At 32.0% G+C, this 13,915-nt stretch overlaps 2 protein-coding genes across 2 annotated transcripts; both read right to left on the bottom strand.

Annotated features, from left to right (window-relative positions):
- Window positions 1-3,554: 3,554 nt before the first annotated feature.
- LOC137831798 (flowering locus K homology domain) lies at window positions 3,555-10,059 on the bottom strand. The gene is made up of 7 exons (XM_068639617.1): window positions 9,877-10,059; window positions 9,421-9,695; window positions 6,630-6,882; window positions 6,029-6,177; window positions 5,396-5,671; window positions 4,702-4,896; window positions 3,555-3,930 (listed from the first exon to the last, which is right to left on the bottom strand). Exons 2-7 carry the CDS (start codon window positions 9,682-9,684, stop codon window positions 3,745-3,747), a joined length of 1,323 nt encoding a protein of 440 aa, XP_068495718.1. The 5' UTR covers window positions 9,685-9,695; window positions 9,877-10,059; the 3' UTR covers window positions 3,555-3,744.
- A 2,496-nt stretch (window positions 10,060-12,555) lies between these two features.
- Window positions 12,556-13,915, bottom strand: LOC137831799 (uncharacterized protein At2g34160). Its single transcript, XM_068639618.1, has 5 exons — window positions 13,469-13,915; window positions 13,335-13,383; window positions 13,171-13,233; window positions 13,017-13,081; window positions 12,556-12,926 (listed from the first exon to the last, which is right to left on the bottom strand). The coding sequence occupies exons 1-5, from the start codon at window positions 13,601-13,603 to the stop codon at window positions 12,828-12,830; spliced, it is 411 nt and encodes a 136-aa protein (XP_068495719.1). The 5' UTR covers window positions 13,604-13,915; the 3' UTR covers window positions 12,556-12,827.

The raw sequence follows: 13,915 nt of genomic DNA, 5'->3' as shown, positions 1-13,915 counted from the left end.
AGGTTACAGCGTGAGCTAAGACAAGCACACCAACGCTTACCTGTGTAGAGTGATTTTCGTTCTTTTTTCTTGAAAAAGAGTGGATAAAGCCATTTTGTAGGAGAATTGAAGGAATGAAAAAGTGAGTGATGTGGAGAGGATGAATGTGTGTTAAGCGTGATGGAGAGGGAGAAAAACAAAAAAGTGCGTGGGACTGGTGTGAGGTTGCGTTAGTGTCGTCAGAGAGAAAAAGTGAATGCAAGATTAAAAGAGACAAAAACATAAAGTGACATGAAAAAGTTTTCTAAGTTCAAAGTTTAAAAATGAAATATTTGTTTCTTAGCCTGCGAGAAGGGATAGAGCAAATGACAGTTTTGGGTTTGTTAATGTGTGTCAATACTGGTTTGTCATTTTTTGGTGTCACTTTTGCTTTTCCATACACTTACTGCACCTGCAATGTACGAACAAGGTTTGAATTGCACTTAATCCTAAAAAAGAGGTGGGCCCCACGGTTAAAGTGAATTTGAGAATTAAAATGGAAAAGATTACTTTTACAACCAATTAAAATTTGCATAGGAATTGTTAGATTTTATTTTTATTAAAAAATAAGTTCGAGTTTTAGCTTGTGGATTTTTCCGCTTAGGTAAACATGTTATATATTTTTTTTTCCTTAAAAGTCTTATACACAATGTAATTTTATTTTTTCTAATATCTATTCTAAAATATTTGATGATCAAGTCGTGTCATTTTGATTTTAATTTTTTTGTAAAGTTCATTGATGAAATTCTCTCTAAGTGCTTGGGTTTATTTAATGAAATACATATCTGAACATTTATTCATATTTATGTCTTTCATCAATGAAAGTAAGTATCAATTTAAGAAGATAATTAAATTTTTTAGAAGTGATAATACTAAGGAATATTTTTTTGTTGCGCTTTTTTCATTCTTATCTTTTTGGAATTTTACATAAGTTAAATGTCTTTTTTCCTAATCAATATGATGTCTTCTTCCTCTCTTGAAAATAAAGTTTCATACTTTTTAATTTTTCCTAAACCCTCTATATCATGTCTCTCGTGTTTGAGTATATTTGTTTTATTCATAATGTTTCTCTAGGTCTTGACAAGTTTTCTACAAAGGTTATTAAGTATATTTTTTGGGATATTGTCACTTTTAGAAAGGATATAAATGTTATTTTCCATCAACTAAAAGGTATTATATATATATATGATGTTACCTTCTTTAAAGACATGCCTTTTTTCTTGTTCTCCATGGAACATTCTTCATTTGTTCAATAGGTTCTTCCTGTACCATTTGTGATCCATTGATTATTTCTGGTTTCTCTAATCATATACCAGCATAGAGCATAGATAACTCATTTATCCTTGCTTGAAGATTCTCAGAATTGAAATCCTCCACCACCAGATTTCGGTACCATGGATCTTTCATCCTCCTTGCCTTCTCTTGACTCTAATCATGCTTGGCCTATTGCTCTTAAAGGAGTATTCAATCTACTTGTAATCCATATCCTATTTATAATTTCTGAATTTATCATCGTTTGTTTCCTTTCTATTCTTCTTTTGTTTTCTCCTGTGCTCTTAGCAATGTTCACGAGGCTCTTAGTCGTCCATGGATGATCATGATTGGTGAAATGAATGTACTTGAACATAGTGGTACTTGGGAGCTTGGTCCCCCGTCCTCCTAATAGGAAGCCTAAAATTGTAGATGAGTTTGTGCAGTTAAAGTTGGTCCCATTGGTCTGCTAAGGACACCACCCGATCAACCTATATATTCAATCTTTAGGAAGTACATTTCATTCTATCATATACTCTTAAACTCATACATCAGAGAATGTATTATTCTTGTGCTCCTATTGACTTAGTTATTGGAGAGTCTTTTGCAAGTGGACCTCTCCCGCCCTAAAGGATCGATTGAAGGTTACTACGAAAAGCGCACGACTTGCTAAGTTATACTCTCCGAGCTTGTTTTTGGTAGAAACATTATTGATTGATGTTATGTTGACTCAAACATCTCGTGTTGTGAGCTTTCTCGTGTAGCATATGAGTGTTAGCTTTTCCTAACACTATTTGTCCATAAATTTCTTTTGTAAACATCATCAAGCTAGCTTAATCTATGAAGACATCGTCTAGCTTATTCATTCTTGAACATCGTTTGACATGTTCTTTTGATGTTAACATGTGCTTTATAAGCGTGCTTGCAATGACAGTTTCTTGACAAGTCTTTTTCTCCAGATTTACGTTCACTGAGTCTTACTCATCCTTTCAAGATGATCTAGACTTTATATTATAGTGTGAACTTTGATCGTTTGTCATGTTTAGTGTTTGACATCGTCTAACACTTTGCTTCTTCTCATCGTCTGGCGTGATAAATTTGATATCATAGCACATCTTTGTAATTTTTTGTCATCATCAAAACACATTTGGAGTCTCTTCACATGAGATCGTCTAATGAGTTAGTGAATCGTCTAAGACTTACTAGATCATCTATTATTTTAACATCATTTTCACTTATCTTATCTCTTAATCTCTAATACCTAACAAACTAATATTAAGGAAATCATTTTCACTTATCTTATCTCTTAATCTCCAATATCTAACAAACTAATATTAAAGTTATGATTTTGATTTGTTCTATGTGGTATCATAAGAAAATATCTTTAAAAAATGTTTAAAATGATGGTTAGCTCAATCAAGATTGAGAAGTTTATAGAAAAGAATAGATTTATACTTCATACATGATGAAATTCATAATATTTATTAACCTTGAATATAACCTTGTCAATATTTCTAATTTCACCAAATTGAAGATCTCCCTATAATAAACCTCAAAAGCATGACACTCCAACTCTGACTTTGTATAGAATGAATTAAAATTGAATATCAACTCCGTGTACCTGTAGTGTCTTAATGAGTGTTGAAAATTATACAAATATTATATTCTTCCTCCTAATACAAGTCTTTCACATTGAATGAACACCCTCCCACATGGAAGCAAATGAAATGACACTAAAAATTTAAGTATCGAGAGTGCATTTAGCTAATTACATAACAGTATGGTCAATATTACCCAGGTATTGGAGTCTCCTAGTTTGCTTACTTCGCAAAGTCACTTGAATAAACTTAGTTTCAGGCCAAACGTAAGTAAGCTAATTAAATTTTAAGGAAAATCAAACTTATCACCAATTAAGTTTTCTGAACAAATATAAGTTAGAAAAGACGAAATGATAAACCAGACATAGCCTTAGTAGTTAGGGATTGACAAAGAAGTTGGAAAAAATCATATTTTTATTTTTTCACGTCAAATGTATTAAGAGACGCAAAAGCTGATTTTATTTGCTGAAGTGGGACGCTAATCTTCTCAAAACATACAGCCTTACACAATGAAATGAGATCCATACACAGGGAAAGAAAGTGTTTAAACTGCAATGTGAACTGCGTGAAAGTGATTTAAGGCAATCCAAGTCTGGTAGGCATTCACAAATAACATCCTCCACACACTAAATTGAGCTCTTGTTAGCAGTTCCTTTAGCAAGTAATTCAGAAAACAAAGACGCTACGTAGGTGCACCAATCAGACAAAATCATAGAAGTAGATGATACATCAGTGGCATGTTTAATCTTTCAAATGACTAAGAGTACAACACAATACAAGGGTCACACAAGAATCTAAGATTTGATCAATTATTACATTAATTCTGTTACCAGAATTTTACATTGAAATAGTGGAAGCATTAGTTGCACTGTCCAGCTTAGTAGCCATAGTTTGCACCATAAACGGAGCTATAGCCTCCAGCATGTCCTGGATTGGAAGGAGGAGAAGCATAGACAGAAGCATGGGCAGGATAAGAATTGTATCCTTGCTCTACAGCAGGCCCACCTGCTTGCGGCTGTGCCGGTGCTCCACCAGCTGCAGCTGCAGCTTCAGCCATGAAATTCTGCACCACATTGGCATTCATTAATTGTATTGCTTGATTACCATGCAGACTAATCACGTGAGGCAAATGCAAGTTTGGTTCAACTCTTTTAAGAGAACTTATTTTAACTTTCTCAGGGAGAAATTTTGAAAAATAAACGACTGTTACCTAAATTTAAGTATTACCAGACATGCATTAAATCAGTTCAAACAATCACATAGAATTTGTTTGTGATTAAAAAAGTGAATGTAAAAAAGAAGCAGCAGCAAAACAATTTTCTATTTTTTTCCTGCTTCTGCTTTTCTAAATAAGTTTATCCAAACATGTAAATTTTGCAAATAAATAATTACGTTATTACAAAATACTTTTTTTCTTAAAAACACAAACAGACTTATAATACATACAGCAAGATTAGCATTAAACTAAGAAAAACCTTTAGCCTCTCTTCAGAAACAAAAATAAGATTGAAAATGAAATGAGAGCGTGAACAGGAAGATTGGAAGAAAAATATATATTAGAATTTTACTCCCAATTTTTTATTGAGACGATACTTTGTGACCGATAACTGTAATTTTGAAATTTAACCAGCTTCTAGTTTTCTCCACTTTTAGTTATAAAGATTAATCTTGATGAAACTCAAACGCAATGAATATTTTTATGTCCCCTATGAACACTGCAAACAGCTTTTCACAAAATAATTTCACACTACTAATAAGATAGAATTTTTACGTGACGTGCAGCATCGCACAGATTATTTTTTTTATGTTGATCAAAAGACCAAGATCAGAATACCTGTATCAGTTGCTGAGCAGTTTGGACTTGAGACGCAGTTCCACTGATTTCAACTGTCATCTCCCCAGGAACACCTCTTGCTTCTTGTATGGTAACAGTAGCCCCACTAGCTCTTCTGATGTAGCTTATACTTGCTCCTGCTGTTCCAATGACAGCATCAGCATACGATAGAGGAATTTGCATTTGCTGCGTGATCTGCCAAAATAGCAAAAAAAATTCATCGTGATTAAAAAGTAATACATTTTATAAAGAACAGGAACTCAAGTCTAAGTAATATTTATATATTGCATATTCTCCAACCCCAAATGCGAGAATACATAGCTACACAAATAGTGTTTGCCTGCACCCACAGTTCCATCTAATGTCAAACATAAACTACTAACCAAACAGGAAACCATGTCTAATAAACAACTGAAGAAGATATTTCACATACTTCGTTTAGCTAAATATTTAAGCAAAAAAACCAAGTTTTTGTGCATTTTGCATCATCTTCAGCTATCTTAAATCTAACCTGAAAAGAAATGCTACATATCAACTTAAATGGGAAATTGTGACTAACCAGCTAGGTTTACAACAGTTATAGAAGAAACGGCAGTCAACAAATTTCCACCAAATACAAACCCACAATTTCTAAGAACAATTACAGCTTTCTATGAGAATTACTACAATACAATTTTCCAAGAAGCACAAGTACCTGTGTGACTACGGAAGGTGCAGATTGAGCATTTGAAGATGCATGAACGCCTATTGAAGCATCTCTTCCATAGGCAGATATACCTTGATGGGGCTGTCTTTCAACAGGGATCTCGGCTGGTGGATAATAACTATCAAGTTGTCTTGGAGGTGGCATGTATTGAGAAGGAGGTCCAAAACCAGGACCTCCACCAGCATTTGGAGGAAGGCCCTGAGGTGGACCCCAAGATTGGTGGGGTGGCATGTGCTCGGGGTGATGGGGATTGGCTATTTGCATCTGGAGAAATAATAATTTATGGCTTGTTATTTTTATAATAAAAAGGTGATTTTAAGGATGTATTAAAAAATAATTTTTTGTTTAGAATTATTTTGTGAAGTATAAGCTATTTCTATTTGGTAACAATATAAAAAGAACTTTTTTATTTTAAATAGTTAGCTTTTGTTCACAAGCTACTCAAAATAATAAAAAAAAATTGATTTATTCAACGTCTATTCTTTCAAAACTTTCAACAAGCACTAAATTTTTAAAAAAGATTTTTACTTCAAAAAATGTAAACAAACAGGCTCTTAGAAGCATTTAGCGTCTTATTATAAAGAAATATTCTTCACGAGTGTAAGGTTAAATCACACTTACATTTATTTCGAAAATTGGAATTACACTACGATCAACTAAAAACTTCCTTAGGTGGGAAGCAATTAACTCTAGTGCCTTATGTACTCCATTAGCATCCCCTACTACTTCAACCACCCTGTCATCTTGAAGTGCAAAAATTGGGAGGTCTTCTGCAGAAGAGAAAGACGATGCAGATGGTTATCAACTACAGAATGTCAAACAGCCCACCAACGGACCAAAATGCAAAGATTGGAAAAGAGCTTCAAATCTTCAAAAATACTATATTTGAAAGCATAAATCAGAACATAGTAATAGATATTATTTTCTCCATAATTCGTTCATACCACTCCAGTAAACTGTTCCTGCAATAATGTTCAGTTAAGGATAGACAACGAAGATTCCAGAATGTTTTGAAAACTATAATTAGATTGTAACAATCTTTTGAAACCAAAATCATGGCTTAATCTATAATTAGATTGTAAATCATGGCTTAAAATCATGTTCAAATAATAAAAACCAAAATGAAATCCATGAAAATACCGAATTCTAAAATAATGAATAAAGACAATAACGCAAAAGTAACAACTACATGGGAAAATGTTATATAAAAAAGAGTAAGAACCTGCTCCAAGAACTCTAACAATACAATTGGACGCTTCTTGGATAGATTTTACAGTTCCTCCTTGCTTCCCAATTAAACTTCCCGCTTGAGAGGCTGCCACTAGAAGTTTAGTAGAAACCTTCCCGGCTGCACCTGAAGGTGTGTGGGTAAAATCACTCTCCAAACCATCAATAATCCTCTTATGAACCCTCAATAAGCCATCCACAGCAGGAGGAAGAGAGGAATCAGGATCGTCTTTACCAGATATCATTACCTAATCAAAATGAACAAATAACAGTATCAACCATCAGCACAATATCTCTAATATCTATGTATCACAATAATACATAAACATTAATTAGGGTGGAAAACAAAAAATAATTTAACTTTAACTGGCAATAATACACCAAACAAAAACATTAATTACCATGATATTACATGCCACATATAATGTCAAGCTCAGCAAGAGAGCAAACAAGCAAGCAATTTTGAATATTTCAAAATGTAATAATTTAAATCCTCTTTGTGATATTTTCTTCGCGCAATTAATCTCTATATCCTTACTTATCAACAAGATGCCAGAAGAAATCATTCACCATCAGACAGTTTTCTAACAGTTCCACAGCTCATTGTGATCAAGACCTTATCACAATAACTCTTCACCTAATTAATCTACATAACAACCTGATCTGATGGTACAATAGCAATAATTGTCTCAGCCCACTAAGTGAGATCGGCTACAGGAATCACATACCATTAAGCTTACTAATACCCAAATGCTCAAGTGTATTTATTCACCATCAGGTCCTTCTTAATAATTTAACCTTACCAGATAGTAAAATCTGAAAATTAAAATGTTAAACAACTTTTGGTTAAGTGCCAGCCATGGAAGCACAATGTTCATTAGAAGCAAGTAGGATGAATAGATGGAACGTGATTCAGATGAGACCTTAATGAGCATCTTCAATAAACCTCAAAATGTGAGTTTAGACTTAATCATGGAAATCTAAGGTATAATTTAAAGCTTGCACAGCCCTAATTCTTCACCTGACCAAGAACCACCTTTCCTTCCTCCCCCGTTTCTACACCTTATATACAGTTTCCTAGGCATTCCCCCCATTTTTCTTACTTGAGTAGTGATCTATAAGCATATCACCTTAAATTTCCCTTCCAAGCCCTCTTCTACCAATATATGAATAGCTCCATAAATTACATATACCACAAAAAAGTCCTCCTCGCTGCTTTTATTAAACCAACTAAAACAGATTTAAGAATTGCTTGCAACAATGGAAGTCTCAAGCTGAAACATAATAACTTTAATTGAGCAATAACTTTTATAACATGTCACAAGATGTAAGATGCACGTCACAGTGGAAGTGTCTTCTAACTCCTTAATATTTGAATCTCAGTTTACGAGAGTGCATTTAGCTAATTACATAACAGTATGGTCAAGATTATCTAGTAAAGAACTACTATGATAACTATCATTTAATACGGAGAAGCTCCATGTGCTATGATTGAGTTGATTGATACTTAAGTAGTTTTCGGTATCCTTTTTTTCCATAACATGTATAACAATAAAAAATACTTCAGTTTTGATGGTTTAAGTATAGTATTAGATTTGGTTATAAGCTTCTTTTCATTGCTTGCAATCTGCGGCAAGACATCAATCATCCAGGTTTTGAATTTACCAGATGGAATGCAGAGCTTCGTGGTACATGTTAACAAACTTTTCAGCACTTTGCAATGCTCAATGCTGATCCCTGCATCTGGAACTTTGGTTCTTCAATATTGGGACCTAATTGATGATTGAGTCGTTGCCTTTAAAATTGGAACATTGACCCTGCACAGATTCATTTCCCGTTAGAATTATATTCATATTCTGTGGATTCTTGCCATTAGTCTTCATTTCGAATTAGCTTCATCTTCTTCACCTTAGTTTTTTTTTCTTTTTTACTGTAGCACATGAGTAAGGTCCCACTTTAGACTTTTAGACCATGAAAAAGCTATATCTTTTATTGCTGTAATATTTTTAATTAAAAATTCTGGGTACAACCAAGTGGACACTGGAAATGTCATGAAAGATAGCTGAAGGAAACACAACCACTATCTGTTATCCATCATAACATCATTGACCAACAACAATCTCAATTCCACTAGAAAATTAGCACCACTAGAGCTACTCTGAAGTGATGCACGAAACATAAATTCCAGTTCTTCAAGAGGAATCAAACCTCCAATATATGCAAAGGAACGTTGACTCTCCTAATGTTTTCTAATGTAAATATTATAAGCAATTAGGACAAAGACTAAATAGAGAATACCCCAATGCATACGTATAAGGTAAACATCTACCACATTAGCCCTAAATTCAGAAAAGGAGACCGCATGAGTTCAAACAGTTTCTCAGTTTCTGTTCATTTCTGATATCTAATTCAATAATTGTTAAACTATGGATAAAACATATAACTCAATGCTATCCCATGTACCTCCAAGGAAAAGCAAATAGCATCAACATTTCCACTATTCCAATCTCCGAGAAGCTCAATCAAAACCTCTCGGTCATAATATAAAATAAATGCATTACAGAAAGAAAAAAAAAAGCACAAGAGCACGTTAAAGATTCCAGATAAATACTAGCCCAACAACAAGCAGCTGGAATATGAACAACAAAATAATATCAAACCGTATTCCCTCAACAAAAGAAAAAAGAAACAAAGTTGCAAGTAACTAGACAGCAAGATACACATAAGCGGAATTGAAGAAGTTAGAGTGTATGAGAATCACGAGAAGTGAAGTAGAAGAGACTTACAGCCCTTTGCGCAGTTCCAGGAGGACCATCAAGAATTTTAACGCGAGCTCGAGTCTCCTCCACAATTTTCTTAATGAACTCTCCTTTACGTCCGATTATGCCCCCAACCTTCTGCGCAGGAACTAACATCCGAAACACACTCTCCCCAGGCCACCCCGGCCACCTCTTCTCAGCAACAACCGCCTCCTCGCCACCCTGCAATTCCGCCTCAACTGTTTCCTCCGTATCATTCTCAGCGCTCGTGTTCTGATCCACTTCAGCCATCGAGGTTTTCACTGCAAAAACACACAGCAAGCAAATTACAGATACTACAAACAAAACATCACATGCTATCTCGAAGGAACTGCATAGCACGAAGGATGATTCAAATCAACTGGATCTAAAGGGGAAGCACCTAATTGCCATGAGAAATGATTAATAAATTATTAAACAAGTGAGCATAGTGTGCGAAATTACCTTGATTGGAAGGACGAAGAGGAACAGTTACGAATCTAGGGTTTTGAGTTGAGGAGAAGAAGAAGAAGAAGAAAGGCAAGTGTGAGAGAACAGAAAAACTGTGATGAATGAAAGGAAACAGTCTTATATATCAGAAACTGATGGAGCAGAAAGATAGTTAGATCGATAGATAGATAAATAGATAGATACTGTGTCATCCAACCACTCAGTAAACATCTTTCCATTTTTTTCCTTTTTCCCTAAAAAATAAACAATTTAATATAGTTAATTAAATTATTGAATTTAATCAATTTAATGTAAACATAAAGTGTGTGCTTTTGCATATAAAATTGAAGTTCATTGTGTATAAATAAATATGGTATTACCTAAATGTTAATTTTCATGTTAATTAATGTGGAAAATTTTATTTTAAAAAAAATGGTGTACAATAATTTTTTAAAATATTGAATTTACAAATGTAAATCATAAAAGGGAATAAAATAATAATATTCAAATATATTTTATAAAAAATAGAAATTCTGTTGTTAAGTTTTTCAATAAAAAGGTGTAATTGAGAAGAAATTTGTTTCTTATACCAAATATTAACTAATGGTATCTTTTACTCATAAAATAATTTAGTAAAATTGCTATGAGCTCATGTTAAAAGTAATTACAAATGTTTCAAAGCCATGTTTAACCAGAGAAAAACATCTTTTATTCTTATTAAACAAGTGAATAAGATAATGGAGTAATATAATTACTGTAACCATGTCTCAAATATAAATTGGTACTCTTCCTATAAAGTAAGGATAATTTTTTTAGATTTTTTGTCGTGTTTAACAACATAATAATTAATCATAATAAATGAAGTACTATTTTCTTAAAATTAGTTTCCCTTTGTAAGACACTTGTATTGGAATCTTAAAATTAATATGATGTATTAACTAGTAATTAATTATTTTCTTTATTTATTGTGATCCTAAAGTGGTTCTTCTTAAGAAAAGTTTGTTAATGTTTATTGGTCATTCTTAAATTTCAAGATAGCATTTATTTTCCTTTTTATTATGCATTGAAAATTGTTTAAAGAGAAAATTGAAAAAAAAATAATAGATTATGCATTTAAAATTACCATAAAAAAATTTTTTTAAAAAAATACTTTCCACAATTAAGATCTTATTCAAACATAATGATTCTGTTATATAAGTGGGCTACTCTGGCTAATACAAAAAAAATAAAAAAAATTAAAATATACAAATTCAATGATTTAACTTTAAATCAGATTTTAAAATAAATATTATTTTTCTTTATAATATTAATAAAAAAATTATACTTATTTTTTTAATTTATATTTATATTATTAAATCACGTATAAATATAGTGATAAGTTAATAGTTTGATTATCAACTATATAACTATTTATTTTATATTAAAATGGTGTCTTCTAAAATATATAATTGTTTATAAACGAACTATAATTTAGAAACAATATATTTTATGATATTTTTACGGGAATCATTCAATTTTTTTACAAAAGATTCTTTTTTTTATCTGAAAAATAATTTTAAATTTTCATAATTTTTCATTTAAGTTTTAATTAACATGATATTTTTATATAAAAATAAGAGTAGTAAATTTCACTTTAAAAAAATATAAAAGGATGAACAATATTTATTAAAAACATAACAAAAGATGAATATTTATTTTAAACTTAAAGATGACATAATATTATTTAATTAAAAACGTAAGATATATAGTTTTCTATTTTAAAATTTAAAGAGATGTGGAAACTTTATTCTCTAAATTAGCAATTGGTACACAGACAAAAAAAAACTAAATTAAGATTAATTATTGTATAGTAAAAACTCAAACTTAAAACTGTGTATCATGGATAATTGTTAGATTTTATCAGTACTTATATACATAAAAAAGAATCTCTTATTTTTCAAGTGTAGAGGCATCAATGAGACTACCTTTGTTTGTTGGTTTATAGAAGACAAGAAACATATACAATGTTTGGAATGGGTAATGCCCTATAGAACTTTTTGTTCTCTTATTTATTGGTTTTGTTAGCATTTCATTGTAGACATTAGTTTTGTATGAAAACTCAAGTTAATATTTTAAATTTTTTCTTACAAATGCAGAAAACACAATATTATATATTGAAAATTGAAAATTGATATGTATCACGTGAAAAAAAAATTATTGTATTATGTCACATCAATTATAAATTAATGTTTTTTTATTTGTTAAAAATAACATTTTTTATTGTAAATTAGATTAATTGTATCATAATAGAATGGAGAAATGGTAGGAAAATAATATATTTTAAATTTTTAAATTTATTTTTGATGATTTAATGCGATATAATATTTTGTTGAAATTATGTCATCCTCAACTTTCAAATGTAGTATCATTTTACAAGACACTTAAGTTTTTTTCTTTTTACCATGTCTGTTTTCTATGATAAGCAACTACAAGTTGCTTCTAAAAGATTAAAAAACCGATTTTTTGTCTGTTTCTTTTTAAAAAAAATTAAAAGATCATAATAAATAACTGTTTCATTAAAAACCCTTTTTTAAAAAACAAGTAAGAAAACATGGGGATATAAGTTGTGAGAAGGGCAAATCATTACAGAAGTTTGATAAAAATTAAAAAAAAAATCATAAGGAGTAAAGGAAGAAGTAGTAGGAAGATGCAGAAAAAATAATGAATCAATTTATGCAATCATCATTATCATCATAAAAATCTCTAGGAATGACGTTTAAAGTGACAACGTTGAAGTTTGGAAGTATGAAAAACTAGGTGTTTATCATTGTAACTTAATGACTCCTCTTCTGGTGGGTATTCAATGAAACAATTATCTAACATATATCCACTTATGTACGTCTATGGATGCAAAACAGCACAAAAGAAAATTTGAATATGGATGTTAACTAGTTAAGGTGCACATTGACCCAGATCTCCTACATCTGTCATTTCTTGTCACTGTCATTTGCAGCTGATTTTGATTCAGTGTTGGTAGGAGCCATAAGATTGTCAAACTTCTCAGATTTCTCTAGAACAATTTCAATCTAGTAACAATGAAAAACTTATCAAACACCCTTTTTGTAAGATCAATTAATTCAACTGAAACTAAAATCAACTTGCAAGTTGCAACCCACCTTAGCCTTCTGTACCAGACGACCTTTGCTCTCATCCTTCATGCTAATTGAAGATGTCGAAACTTCTGTTCCATCACAAAACATTCATTAGGATTACCACAACACCATCTTGTGTGAGACATCAATATATGACAGAACAAACAATGATTCTCACTCTTCTCAGTAGCAAGTCCATTGTTCTTCAAAATCTCGGCAATCGTAACAACTGTAGTTATAGCTGTGGAGAGATTTCCATTAATTTAACAAGCATGAATGCACTCAAAACACATTATCAAAAAAGGATCAAACATGAGATATATGTTTCAAAAGAAAACGCACCCATTCCAAGAGCAGAAAGTACAACCTCATCGCGCTGCTGTATGTACCTCTGGTTCAAAGAAAGAATTTTGTTCAGATCTAAGCAAGGAGGGGATCGAAAGAATGAATCTTTATGAGAGAAAATTGAAAGATACCTTTGCGAGATTGACGTAAAAGAAAAGGGGTTTCTTGGTGTTGGAAACCTGGATTCTGTTCTTCTTGGGGGATTCAATTTCATGGTCAGTGGTGCTTTGAATTTGAGGTACAGGGGGAGCAGCAACAGTGGGCATTGTGATGATTATTACTATAATATTATTGTATGATGATGAAGAAGGATTGAATGAGGAAGAAGGAAAGGAGTGAAGGAATGTTATAGAAAAGAGGAGGACACGTGGCGGTGTTTGAAGGGGACATGGACGAGGTAAACTCTTTAATCTCTTCTTTGTTAATGGTAAAACCGTTTGGATTCTGTTAGGAGGAAAGAGAAACTCTTCATGGTCGTTATTTCCTTTGCTTCATTGTCGGACATGTCTCTTCCTCGCAACTGGGCCTTCATGCATGGCCTCATTGTTTATGGGCCCAAAAAGGTGGTCACATATGAC

This window comes from Phaseolus vulgaris, chromosome 6 (genome assembly GCF_000499845.2).
Source record: "Phaseolus vulgaris cultivar G19833 chromosome 6, P. vulgaris v2.0, whole genome shotgun sequence".
NCBI lineage: Eukaryota > Viridiplantae > Streptophyta > Magnoliopsida > Fabales > Fabaceae > Phaseolus > Phaseolus vulgaris.
Note: the sequence above shows the minus strand (reverse complement) of the source record. Positions and strands in the feature narration are given on the sequence as shown.